This window comes from Pithys albifrons, chromosome 5 (assembly GCF_047495875.1).
Source record: "Pithys albifrons albifrons isolate INPA30051 chromosome 5, PitAlb_v1, whole genome shotgun sequence".
Lineage (NCBI taxonomy): Eukaryota > Metazoa > Chordata > Aves > Passeriformes > Thamnophilidae > Pithys > Pithys albifrons.
Genome location: NC_092462.1, coordinates 4,488,854 through 4,502,169, shown reverse-complemented (window position 1 = coordinate 4,502,169; position 13,316 = coordinate 4,488,854). Strand labels below are relative to the sequence as shown.

Below are 13,316 nucleotides of genomic sequence, written 5' to 3'. Positions count from 1 at the left end.
ACAAGAGCATAAGTGTAAACTCTGAGCTTTTTGAAACTATGTGGAAGTGTAAGGATGCCTCCAGTTTTCCTGATGATCTCCCAAGGAAAGTAACAGCAGTTTCTTTGGAATCCTGGTAGTCTGTGGCATGTGAATTGTTTGCAAATGAAGTAAATTTATAGATCTTGGGTAAATCAGATGAAGGAAGATTTCTCTGTTGCATTAACATTTAGGGAAAAAATTAAGTAAATTTACTTCTTTGCTGGATGTGCTCTTTCAATTTTATTTCCTTAAATAGTGTACAGCAAAGAAATTAGAGTTTCATTCATATTTCACTCTTGTAATTCATCTCAAAAAGGATACAATTTTGCTCTACTTCTACATATTTGAAGGGAAAGGAACTTGGTCTTTTCTGTGGATTAAATATTTATTTGCTTTAAAGATAAACCTTTATGGAAATAGTGTAATTGTTACTCTCCTTATTCTCTGAAATGTCACTTCCCGTTAATGACTTCAGTAAATACACCCCTCACTCACAGCTCCATATCATAGAAACATATTAATATATTTTTAGCTGGTGTCTAATATGGAAAAGTGACATTTGTCCTTGAGTTTTAATTCCCAGTCCCAGAAACATCTGATGTTTTTCCTGGTGCTCATGTCAAATAAACTGCTATACATTCAGGTCAGTTGTTTGATCCAGCAATTACAAAATGCTTTCTGAAGGTCAGCAGCAGGAAGGGAACCTGAGGCTGTTTGCACAGGTAGGAAATGCAGTTTAGTGGGTGCTGGTCTGCCTAGGTCATAGCTGCTGACCCAAATCCCAGGAAAACCTTTCCTTGAAAGAAGAGTCTGGTCTTCTGGAGGCAGCTGGTCCTCTCCTTTGGTGCAGACAGACAGTTTGTGCCATTGCTGCTTTGTGCTTTTTTCACCAGGTGCAGATGTGAATTAAACCTACTGAACTTATTTGAGAATGGTTAACATTTCTGATCTCAGCCTGTTTTGTGGATCAATCATTACTTTTAGTAGACACAGGTGTTTATTTGGCACTTCTAGTTCTGAACATGTGCTCTGTGGAGCCAGAGATGAGAAAATGACTAATTTTTCCTAGAGCTACAGTCGTAGACAAACTGATAGTACACTCTTGGTAGGGAAAACATTTTGCTACTCTGAGGCTTTAATAATTCATCTTTGCCTGGCCTTGCTTTGCAAACTCTTTCTGGTCACTGGTGTTGTTGGTTTGTAATTCCTTGGAGCGTTTCCCCTCCAACATTGCCATCTAGAGTGTGTGGAATGCCATGAACGCTCAGGAACAGGACACCACACTCCACGAGGCTCCCTATGGGAGGCTTTTTCTGAAACAGTCAAGCACCACAGCTCAGTGCACTTGCAGGAGTACCCTTTAGAGATGAGGTTTCTGACTGCCCTGAGCTCTGAGTGCCTGTTTACGCTTCTGGAATGCCTGATGTTCCTTGGAGAAAACTGAGTGACTGCTTTCATTCTGCCTTTGCAGCTTGGAAGAATTCTTCGAAGCCCTTTTATGAAATTTGTGGCACATGCAGCATCCTTCATTATTTTCCTAGGCCTGCTGGTGTTCAATGCCTCAGACAGATTCGAGGGTATTTCCACGCTGCCCAATGTCACTGTCACTGATTACCCAAAACAGATCTTTAGGGTGAAGACCACCCAGTTCACCTGGACAGAAATGCTGATCATGGTATGGGTGCTTGGTAGGTATAAGGCCCCTTCATCTTTGTATCAATTGTTTCCCTGCAGATATAAATTGTAAAATATATAAAAATGTAAATTCCATGAGGTTGTGAGCTGGATTAAATCCATGTAAATTAATTTCTGGATTACACCCATGTAAATTAATTTCTGAGGAGGTGTTTGAGTAAGAAATAGGAACTACACAAAACCAGATTCCACTTTCTCTGCTGAAAACCATCTCATGCTGTAAAGTAGTATCATTGTGCCACATATATTTGCTCTTTTGTGTTGTTGGGTGGTTTGGTCCTCCATGAAGATGAATCCTTCTGATTCAGAAGTGGTTTATGAATGTAAATGGTAACAAAGTGAGAAGAGGGATGTTTCCCCCACATTTTACACTTTTCCCACTTTGGAAGTACAGAAGTTATGTTGTTAGGCCATAATAATTTCACTGCAAAGTCAAGGCCCTGTGTGGGGATGCCAGAGCTGTATTTGTTAATTAATCTCAATTAAAGCCTTGCTATTTGAGCACCTCTGTTGAAACCAAGAGAGCCTTAGTTGGGGGGGGGGATGGTGGTGTCCCACTGCAAGTAAGTGAGGTTTTGTCCCACTGAAATGGGAGAATGCAGAGATTTAAATGCAAACAGCTTGGCAAACATTGCTATGCTTTTCCCTTGCTTCTTGCAGGTATGATGTGGTCAGAATGCAAAGAGCTGTGGCTGGAAGGACCCAGGGAATACATCCTGCAGCTGTGGAATGTTTTGGATTTTGGGATGCTGTCCATCTTCATTGCTGCTTTCACAGCAAGGCTCCTGGCATTCCTGCAGGCCACCAAGGCACAGCAGTACGTGGACAACTACATCGAGGAGAGTGACCTCTCTGAGGTCACCCTTCCTCCCGAAATTGAGTATTTTACTTATGGTGAGTGTCACTTTTCTGCCAAACAGCATTGAACACAGGGAAGCTTGAAGGATGCAGTAGCACTGAGGAGCCTGAGGATGAGTATTTGCAGTGTTTGTGTTCATGACACTGTGTAACCTCTTGTGCCTCAATATCTTTGTTTCTGTGGTATTTATTTATTTTTTATTTCTATGGTATTTATTTATTTTTTATTTCTATGGTATTTATTTATTTTTTTATTTCTATGGTATTTATTTATTTTTTATTTCTATGGTATTTAAACAGTAGTTTTTGTGAGGCTAACTTGACAAATAAATTTGCTATAATATAAACCCCAAGTAATAGGTGTAAGGAAAAAATCAGTTCAAATGTAGCTGTCCATGATTTTGTTGTATCTCTCTATCCAAGGGCTAAATTTGATCCCCTTGATTTTAAACACTTGCAAGTTGTATTTTATTCTTGGCTAATTGCACTACAGATAAAATGTTGATGTGATCGGTTTGATTTTTTTTTTTGTTCAGTTGTTTAGTAGTTATTCATATTCATAAACATCTATTGGCATTTCCTCCTGCAGGAAGGATGCTAGCCCAGTAAAGATCTGCTCAAATAGAATAAAAGTACTAAATAGTTATTGCAGCACAGAAATTGTCATTAAGGGTGGGATGAATCTGTATTTGTAACACAAGCAAATGCTGTATTTGCTGCTGACAATGTATTTTAGCATGTGCTTTGTGAGCTTCAGTATATTGTAACAGCAGGTCTGGTTTTGTTGTTTAACTTCATTGCTATGTAACCAATCTGAATTTGTGAGTATGTGAATAGACATTGAGAAACACGTGGCATTTTGATATGAAACACATTTTAATTCAGTGATATTCTGGTGTTTGAGTTCACATAGTGATTCAAGAATTTCTATACAACTCAATTGCTTCTGTGCACAGTGTGTGTAAAACCCACAGTCCCGTTTCTTTTGAGGTGATTGGCAAAAAGCTTTATGATCACTATGGGAACAGGGCTATATCCTGAACTTGCAACAATGGCAAAGGCTTCGTGTGATCAATAAAGGAAATTGTTCATCAACCAACACTGTGAGACAGCAAAGAAGAATAAATTTCCAGCTTTAGCATAGAATAAATTTCCAGCTTTAACACAGTGCTTATTATGGCAGCTAATAACACAGGCATGTTAGGAAAAGCAATAACAATCAGTTATTGTTATTTAGTTCAGTTGAAATGCAAACTGCAGGAGAAAATGTCACTTTTCTTCTAGCAGGAGAAAATGTAACTTATTTCCATCATTTGTGACTTAAATGAAATAGGAACAGAGTAGCAACTATTAACCTCTTCAAATATTTGTCTCAACTAAATTCAGACACGTTAATGGAAAAACCCTCCCAAGATTCGTTTCCCAGCATTGTGATAAATGAGTAACCCCTGTATTTTATGTCTTCCAGCCAGAGATAAATGGCTCCCATCTGATCCCCAGATCATATCTGAAGGCCTTTATGCAATTGCTGTGGTCCTGAGCTTCTCTCGGATCGCCTACATCCTGCCTGCAAACGAGAGCTTTGGGCCCCTGCAGATCTCACTGGGAAGGACTGTTAAGGACATCTTCAAGTTTATGGTCCTTTTCATTATGGTATTTCTTGCATTCATGATTGGAATGTTCATACTATATTCCTACTACCTTGGAGCTAAACTAAACCCGGCCTTTACAACGTAAGTATGAGGTTTGGGTTACAGCAGAAAAGCCAAGATGCAACTTGGAGGTTTTTCACTAAAGTGACAAAGCCTGTGACATATTGTGTGCTCTCCCCTAGTTAAAAGACAGGTGAAGTCAGCAGGAAATCAGGTGTCTCAGAACCTTATAAATAGAATACAAAAGGCCAATTTTTTTCTGTTTGTTTAATGGAAGCTCTCATGGCAGTTTAAAACTATTTTACCTCTCTATTATTTTAATCATACAGATGTGAGCAACAAATTGTAGGAAAATATTACTTGATATCTTCTGAATTACCTAATGGAAGTTTTAACCAGAAGCTCTTGAAAGGACAGCAGTGGTTTTGTTCCCATCAGCCCATTTTAACCTTATTAGGACAGGGACAGTCTGCCCCAGCAGACTTAGATGTGAAAATAATGAGATGCAATTGTGGTTCATCTCAAAACCTGGATATAAAATACCTTTCTAGTCCTGGACTGTTGTTCTGCATGCATTGTTACAACTATGATGGGTAGGTGGAGCACAGAGGAGAAATTGAATGGACTGTGAAAATGCTTCCTTGCCTGTTTGTTGTTTGATCAGTGCTCTGCAAACCTGATTCACAGATAAATTAATTGAGATTGTTTATCAGTCACTGCAAACACAACTTACATATTTATTTCTGTAATTACTAATAGTGCCTTCCTTTTTTTCTCTGCAGAGTGGAAGAAAGTTTCAAGACCTTATTTTGGTCAATATTTGGCTTGTCTGAAGTCACCTCTGTTGTCCTCAAATACGACCATAAGTTCATAGAGAACATTGGTTATGTCCTTTATGGCATATACAACGTGACAATGGTGGTAGTTCTGCTCAACATGCTGATTGCCATGATCAACAGTTCCTACCAAGAAATTGAGGTGGGCTCTGTTCTCAACTTGTTCTCCCTTGTTATGTTGGAAAAAGGGCAGAGTTAATGGGAATTACTTCAATGAGCACATCTTGATATGCAAAAGTACAAAGAAGAGTAAAGGATGTCACGAAAGACAGGGCAGACTTTATCCAACAACCCAGCCATGCTGCAGAGCATTACAGGATCTAAACAAGTAGTGCATCTTGTGTCACATATATACCTCTAAGGAGATGCCATCCTTCCAGAAATGTTAAAATCTAAAGCAACCCTGACATGCTGGGAAGCAGCAAACAAAGGAACTGCTTGTAAAATTGGAGACATGGGTGGTTCATTCCCAATTTCCTGAGAATTCTTATTGCATCTTTCCTTATAGTGCACTGAATTATTTGAAAGATCAGTAGGATATGAATTAAATGCATTTTGACATGTTCTTTAATGGAAACCTGGGGTTTAGTTCTAATCCTCAAATGAGGTAGACACTTAAGCACAGCAGTGTTACACAGACATAATTTATTACCATTTCCATGCCTTGGTACCTGGGGTGTGATACAGGTGCTTCTCTTCAGGACCATTATGACTCAGCCACACTTTTCAATGCTCACACACTTGCTTTGTGACATGTGCTTTGTTCCCACCTCAGGTACAATATTTAAACTTGATTTTTAGATTTACTGAGCTTTGCCATATGCCCCCAAAACACAGTAGCAGTATTTCTTCAAATATGCCAAATGGCTCTGTTGAATAAATACCTGAATTTCCCACAATGTTACTGGCTGCATTGCTTATTAAAGGACATATACTCTATTTGAGTTCCATTATGATGACAAAATATCTTTATTTTTAAAGACAGTTAAATAGTATATTTAGCATCCAACTCCAATTAAAAACCAAACCAGAAAATTTAAAGTGACAAAGGTTACTTGGGTTTAAAAAATAAATCTCAAGTTGCTGAAATGAAAGTAAAAGTGTATTTATAGTGCCAGCTTTCCAGACCCTGAGTTCAAAGAGTGCTCCATTCACATGGATGCAGGCACACACCCACACAAACAGAAAAGGACTATCTAAGACACATTACAAATGAATATCTAATTGCCAGTATTTTCAGTGAGCTCTGGGAAATGTCAGAAAATTCAGCAGGAGAAAAGTAGTTATAATAAACCTTTAACCTTTGGAATCACCCAGGTCCAGCTTTGGAAAACTTCAGTAAGACTATTAGGACAAAGTAAGTTTGTTAGTTTTTAACACAATTTCTTTGTGACAGCAAAGTTTGTGTTTTCTGTACTCTGTTATAAATCAGAGTTACTGGTCATGGGCTGTGTCAAGAGCTGTGAGCACAACCATTTTAAGCCATGTCTGCCTTGAATACTTCAACACTGGTGGTGTGAGTACCAAAGTCATGTGACCACTTAAATAAGAAAAACATGGCTTTAAAAACCCCCAGAAGTTCCACTTTAAATAGCAAGGAGTTTAAATGCTGGCATTCTCTCAGTGCAAATAAAATGCTTGTTTGAATGTTTCACGTGCCTGAACTAAGTATTATCAATGAAATGTTGCTGTAAAGAGACAAGTGAAGTTTGGTTAGAACAGACTCAGTAAAATGGTTGTGTTTCTGCAGAACTACTTCAAGTCTGACTAGCAAGCAAATAACATTTTATGCCAAACCAGAAAGGGTTGATATTTAAAGGAAGTTCCGTTTAAAAAAAGTTTGGGATTTCATAAAACCAAGCACATACTTGGTTTTGTTTCCTAACACAGGATGACAGTGACGTGGAGTGGAAGTTTGCTCGTTCTAAACTGTGGTTGTCCTACTTTGATGATGGGAAAACGTTACCCCCACCCTTCAGCCTCGTCCCAAGCCCCAAATCCTTTTTCTATTTCATCATGAGGATCATTAACTTTTCCAAGTGCAGGAGGAGACGGCTGCAGAAGGACATTGAAATGGGAATGGGCAATTCCAAATCTAGGGTAGGTTCTGAAGTCTTTGTATTGCATTGAAGAATTGTGTCCATTCCAACATTCTGCTTTTCTCTGAAGTTTTAGAGTATAATATGTGCTTCTGATGAGAGTACTGTAATTAATAACTTCTATTAGTAATTTATCATATTGTTGTTATTATTATTATTATCATTGTTATTATTATATTAATATAATAACATTCATCTGTATTTCAGACTGCCTAAACATACTTTGTAAAATAGCTATAAATTTTATTAGGACAACAAAATTCAGTGACTGGAAAAACACAATTAAAACAGATTATTAGTAAGTATTCAAAGATGCAGATAATTCCCACAAGCAGTTACTTGAATAAAGATGCTTTAAGCCTTCATTAGGAAAATTTTTAGTTCAGGGGAGGGCTAAGGAGAGAAAACTTTATGCTTTTCCTGTTCTAGTTAAAGGAAAAGTAGGGTCAGTATGATAATTCACTTCCTGCTGTCAAAGCTTGTTCTCAGCAGAAGAACTCTTGAAACAGGCAGGACTGGCAATAATAATCTTGAGCATTTCATGGCATTCTAAATTTGGGTATCTAAGTAAGTGTTCTTTACAAATATTAATGGAACGTGGTGTCATCATGTCCTTGTGGGAATTAGGTAACAATTCCCCTCCTTTTACTGATGGCAAACTGGGGCACGGGTGGGTTAAAGAGGACATATGGCATTTTTTATAAGTTAGGCTCAAGGCCCTGTGTATTCCAAAGCAATACTCTGAAAATAATTTGTTTTACTGTAAATTAACAGTCACTGATCCAGTGATTTCTAATTGGCCACACAGCAGATCAATGACAGATGCAGACTAGGGGGTTGAACTTTCTTCTCTGGACACACCTTTTTTTCCTACACCCTCACCAGTGGACCTGTAAGAGTGAAGTCCCTGATTTCATGGTAACAAACCTTCTGCATTGGTCACAAAGGTGGTTTTTTTTCCCCTCCTCTGTTTCTAGCCCACTGCTACAAAACCCTTAAATTATTTGGGATCAGATGGCTTTGTATCCTTGAATAATTGAACAAGGACCATTTTAAAACAAAATTTATTGCTGTGGGTGAAAAAAGTTCTTTGGAAAACCCCTTTCAACTAAGTAGAACTGTTTTTGGGCATGGACTAGTAGTGAAAAGTGAGCTTAAGAGTACAGATCCACAACAGATCTTTGTTAAAGCCACTTTAGAGGGTCTCTCTTGGCTTTGGCCAGTTATCCCTATCCCCAAGTCATAATTCATTATTTCTTCAGGACACTAAAATTATCAGTGTTTAAAAAAAACCCAAACCCAAACAAACTAACAAATAATTCAAGGTGATCCCTTTTACTTAAAAAAAATAATATTCTAATACGGTGGCAATGGAAACATCCACAACCCATCTGAATTAAAAAAAAAGAGTTGGATTCTAACTGCGAATTATAAGTATATATATATTTTTAAATCCATAATTAAATATTATATCTATTCTATATATAGGTATTAACTTTGTCTTTCTTGTCTTGCCAGTTAAACCTTTTCACTCAGTCGAACTCCAGAGTGTTTGAGTCGCACAGTTTTAACAGCATCCTCAATCAGCCAACACGCTATCAGGTGAGTACCTACAGGGGTCCCTCTTTTGAGCAGCAGAATTGTGTGAAGGTACTACCAGAATTTTGTGTTTCAAGTGCATTTTGCCTTCACCAGATAAAGAAAACCTCCTGTAGAAAACAAATTCTGAGACGCTACTGGAAAAAAAACCCAGTTGTTGTTCAAGCCTCTTTATTTGAGGTGCTTCAAAACTAGCCCTTAGATTAATTAAAATTTTTCTTTGATATCCCAGTTGGGAAAAACTGAGAATGAAACATCTGAAACTGGTTTCTGGGATGTGCAAGTTGCCTGGGTTGGCAAGTTCCTTTCCTTTCTCAGCATCCCACCAGAAAAGCCCATGTGAGGGAACTGCATGATCTGGGGCAGTTTGTCCTTTGACTTATATAGATGTGACAATGATAGTTAAGAAAGAAAAATGAAAAATGTTTAATTATATATACTCACCTGATTATGTAACTGCTTTAATCTGGCAGCAAATAATGAAGAGACTGATAAAACGTTATGTTCTGAAAGCACAAGTGGACAAAGAAAATGATGAGGTCAATGAAGGTAAGGAAGTCTTTGCACTATTCAGAGACAAATTTGGTCATGCTGTGTAATCAGTATTACAGTGATGCATGGAGGTTTTGAGTAAAAAGAGGGATTATTTCTATTTCACATGCCCTGAAGCTCAGATAGTAGTAGAAGGGTGCCTGTGATGTCAAAAAAATGGGAAAGTTGAACCAAAGAAGTAGAACTGAGAAATATTCCAGGCCCCAGTTTACATGTAGGAAAAGAAAGCATGATGCATAGCTACAGAGGAAGTTTGTGAGGAAGCCACTAACTGCATTCACACTTTTAGTCAGAGCTGCAGGACATCTTTCTCTCTGTTTCGTTCAGCTCAACCCACAATTTACCACTTTACTCCATGAACTTCTTGTCTTGCCTTCCTTCATAAAGCTGTGAGGAACAATCACCACTGAAGCTGCACATCATTAAACAAGTTCCACAGTCAGCTGCATGGTGGGGAAAACCTGTAGCCACTCTTTCAGTGTATGACCAGAGACCTTTTGGGCAGTGAGGAATCTGAGCTTGGTGTCTGCTGGCAGTGCAGAACTTCCCTGGCTGCTGGGAGGGTTGTGTGCTCCAGGCACACCCCAACTCCCACTGGGATGAGGTTAAGATAAGTGCTGTCCTCCTCCCTCCAGCCATCCAGGAAAGAAACACAGGCCTGCAGTCCAACAAAGAAACCCTTGTGCTCTAGGCAGTTCCCCAAATGAAGTAAAAGAGATGTGTGCAACATGGAGTGTATTTATTCTGCACTGTAGTTGAGATATTGGGCAGTAGAGTGATGTAGTGATGGACAGCTTGGGATCAGCAGAGCTTTTACTGCCATGGAAGCATCAGACAGCTGTGTGCATATGTGATGTGAGGGACCTGAATGGGCTGTTCTCCCAGCTAAGACAGTAGAGCTTCTATTTTTCCTCAGTTACTCTCTGCAGTGGGAAGCAGGGACTGAGAAAGATTAAATTAAATCCCACTCTGTGCCTCCCAAAGGCAGTGTTGTACTTGGACTGTTATCCTGATGCATCCCCATCTGACTGTACAGAGCTGTGACTGTGAGTGACAAAATCAGAGAGGCTCCTGAAAGTGTCTTCCTCTCAGTGCGCCCTTCTCCTGAATTCCCACTACTTTCCTTCTGTTCCTGCTCTGTGATGTGGGAAATCATCCACCTAGTGAGTGATGAAAAGTGTTCTCTCATCAACAGCACCAGGAACGTGCAGATCTTTCCAGGGTCCTTTTTGGTATTGGTATATATGAGTGTCTAGATAAGCCAGACAGTGTGGAAGAATCAGGATTTACTGACAGGATGGTTCTTGCTTTGTCACCAGTGTTTGTAGGGGATAGTCCACTCTGAGCAAGGCAGGGAACCCCTGAATCTCCCTCTTCGGATGCACAGCAGAACTAGTGCTCAGTGTCGTGAGCACCTCAATGGGCACCCAAATACAGATCACAGAATCGACTGGGTTGGAAAAGACCTCAGAGATCATCAAGTCCAACCCTTGGTCCAACTCCAGTCCCTTTACCAGATCATGGCACTCAGTGCCACGGCCAATCTCAGTTTAAAAACCTCCAGGGATGGGGAATCCAACCCCTCTCTGGGCAGGCCATTCCAATGCCTGATTACTCCCTCTGGAAAGAATTTTTTTGTGATCTCCAGCTTAAATTTCCCCTGGCAGAGCTTGAGCCCGTGCCCCCTTGTCCTATTGCTGAGTGCCTGGGAGAAGAGACCAACCCCCACCTGGCTAGAACTTCCCTTCAGGTAGTTCTGGACAGTGATGAGGTCACCTCTGAGCCTCCTCTTCTCCAGACTGAACAACCCCAGCTCACTCAGCCTCTCCCCATAGGACCTGTGCTCCAGCCTCGTTGCTCTTCTCTGGACTCGCTCCAGCCCCTCAGTCTCTTTCCTGAACTGAGGGGCCCAGAACTGAACACAACACTCAAGGGTGTGGCCCCACCAATGCAGAGTACAGGGGAAGGGTCACTGCCCTGGGCCTGCTGGCCACGCTATTTCTGGTACATTATAGGATCCAGATGCAGCCTTTCAAGACACAATTTATGAAGTCTGCTGTATTTTAAATAGAAAACATCTGAATTCTTATGTATTGCAGCTATTTAACACATCCAGGGATTTTCCCCTGGTTTGCATCACTAGAGAATTTAGGAGCCTTTTCACGGTCTTTTATTTCATACGTGACAAATCAGTTCCTGCAGCAGATACTGTGTAAGAATCCACATGCCTCACACTTGCTGAAGAACAGTATTTGAATGTTTTCAAAAGCTTCTGCTCTTGAACTGAACACCCTGTGATGGAAAACATGCTGTTATGAGCCCGACCTTGACAGTTGCTCTCTTTTAAATGCTTTTTTTATATCTGCATCAAATTGTAATGTAATTTTAAATTGGTTGACTCTTTCTAATTCCAAGGATGTTGGTAAGGAAGAGGAGAGAGACTCAGAAGCTGTGAGTTTCACTGCCAGCTCTGCCACACTTTTCCTGTGTGATCTTGGCACATCCCTTCAGAAAAAAAAATACCTCTGCCTTTCCTCTCTTAAAAGGGGATACTAATATTTACCAGCTGTTCAGCGTGTTGCTGTGATTAATTCATTAACCTGTGTACAGCACTTTGGGAATCTTTAGTGTTGTGTATACATGTGGGGCATAACATCAGTGTTCAGTGGACTGTTAAAATACCTTTGGTACGTTTTAGGGATGGAGACACATTCCCACCTCACTGAGAATGAAGAGGAGGTAAATCTTCCTGTCCCGTCCTGTACCTGCTCTCACCAACATTTTGGGACAATAATCTGAAAGAGACACTTAAGAGCATTGAGTGAATGTTAAACTTTGCTAACAATTATTTCTCTCTGTTATTAATACAGGTGAATTGAAGGAAATCAAACAGGACATCTCAAGTCTTCGCTATGAACTTTTGGAGGATAAATCCCAAGCAACAGAAGAGTTGGCAATTTTAATACATAAACTCAGTGAGAAACTAAACCCTAATATGTTGAGATGTGAATGATTCAACAAAGGAACCGTGGCTTTGACTACAGCACAACTATTTATTGGCAATAATATTTCAGTATCTTATACTTGAAAAAATGTATTGTAGATTTTTAGCACTAAATAACTTTATGTACAGCTTCTATGGAATTTAGTCTTAGGAAATTTTATTAACTCACCACAAAAAGATTGCTGTCTTCATTTTAATTGTCTAAAAGCAAGAACTATCTTTTTTTTTCTGCATTTATGCATTAAAGAGGTATAATGGTATCGATTCACTGATATTTTAACAGGTTTATGAATGCATATGGAGAATTCTTTGCACTAAATTTGCAAGAAAAAATTAACAGATAGAGCATAATACTCTGTTCCTTGCAGTGACCAGGTACAAATAGGATTTTTCGTCATACAATAAACCAACTAGAGATCAGTGGAGGATTACTTGAAATATTTGTTTTTTGTTAGCGATGGTAGTAGAGTGTGTAAGCCCAGAACTCACGGTATGACTACAAGGAGTTAATGGAGTCAGGTAAGTGGATGTTAATGGCAGTTCGACATCTCTGTATAGTCATGCACCCACGACTCCCTTTATTAAGCCAGTGTATTTACTTAGAAGAGTAAGGACGAGACTTTTATTTTTAAAAAAGCCGAGAGCAGAAGCTCACGTGAACTCAGAATCACAGACTATTCTGAGTTGGAAGGGACCCACAACGATCATCGAGTCCAACTCTTACGTCAGTGGCCCATACATGGGATTGAACCCATGATCTTGGCATTATTACAACCAAGTTTTAACTCGGTCCAAAGCTCTCCCTACGTGGTTGGAAAGCTGTTTTTTTAGAAAACCCTCAGTACTCGTTGCGGGGCTGTATTTTGTCACACCGTTCCCACCAGCGCCTCGCTGTTGCTATAAAACATTCCCAGTTTATCCCTCTTGGGAGCGTTCCCAGCCGCAGCAGCCGATCCGCGGGGACTCGCTCGCGGCAGGACCCACCGTCTCAGCCCCGCCC

General features: G+C 39.8%; 1 protein-coding gene across 2 annotated transcripts in view; it reads left to right on the top strand.

Annotated features, from left to right (window-relative positions):
• Positions 1-12,736, top strand: part of TRPC3 (transient receptor potential cation channel subfamily C member 3) — a 38,154-nt gene extending 25,418 nt beyond the window's left edge. Inside the window, exons 5-13 of one of the 2 annotated variants that reach the window (XM_071555509.1) lie at positions 1,493-1,709; positions 2,377-2,610; positions 4,043-4,307; positions 5,009-5,204; positions 6,953-7,162; positions 8,680-8,763; positions 9,234-9,309; positions 11,728-11,763; positions 12,183-12,273. In XM_071555509.1, coding sequence (XP_071411610.1) covers positions 1,493-1,709; positions 2,377-2,610; positions 4,043-4,307; positions 5,009-5,204; positions 6,953-7,162; positions 8,680-8,763; positions 9,234-9,309; positions 11,728-11,738 — 1,293 coding nt within the window. In that variant the 3' untranslated portion in view covers positions 11,739-11,763; positions 12,183-12,273. Of the gene's footprint in view, positions 1-1,492; positions 1,710-2,376; positions 2,611-4,042; positions 4,308-5,008; positions 5,205-6,952; positions 7,163-8,679; positions 8,764-9,233; positions 9,310-11,727; positions 11,764-12,182 lie in introns of both variants that reach the window. The other variant, XM_071555507.1, reaches the window with a different exon arrangement.
• Positions 12,737-13,316: the final 580 nt, after the last annotated feature.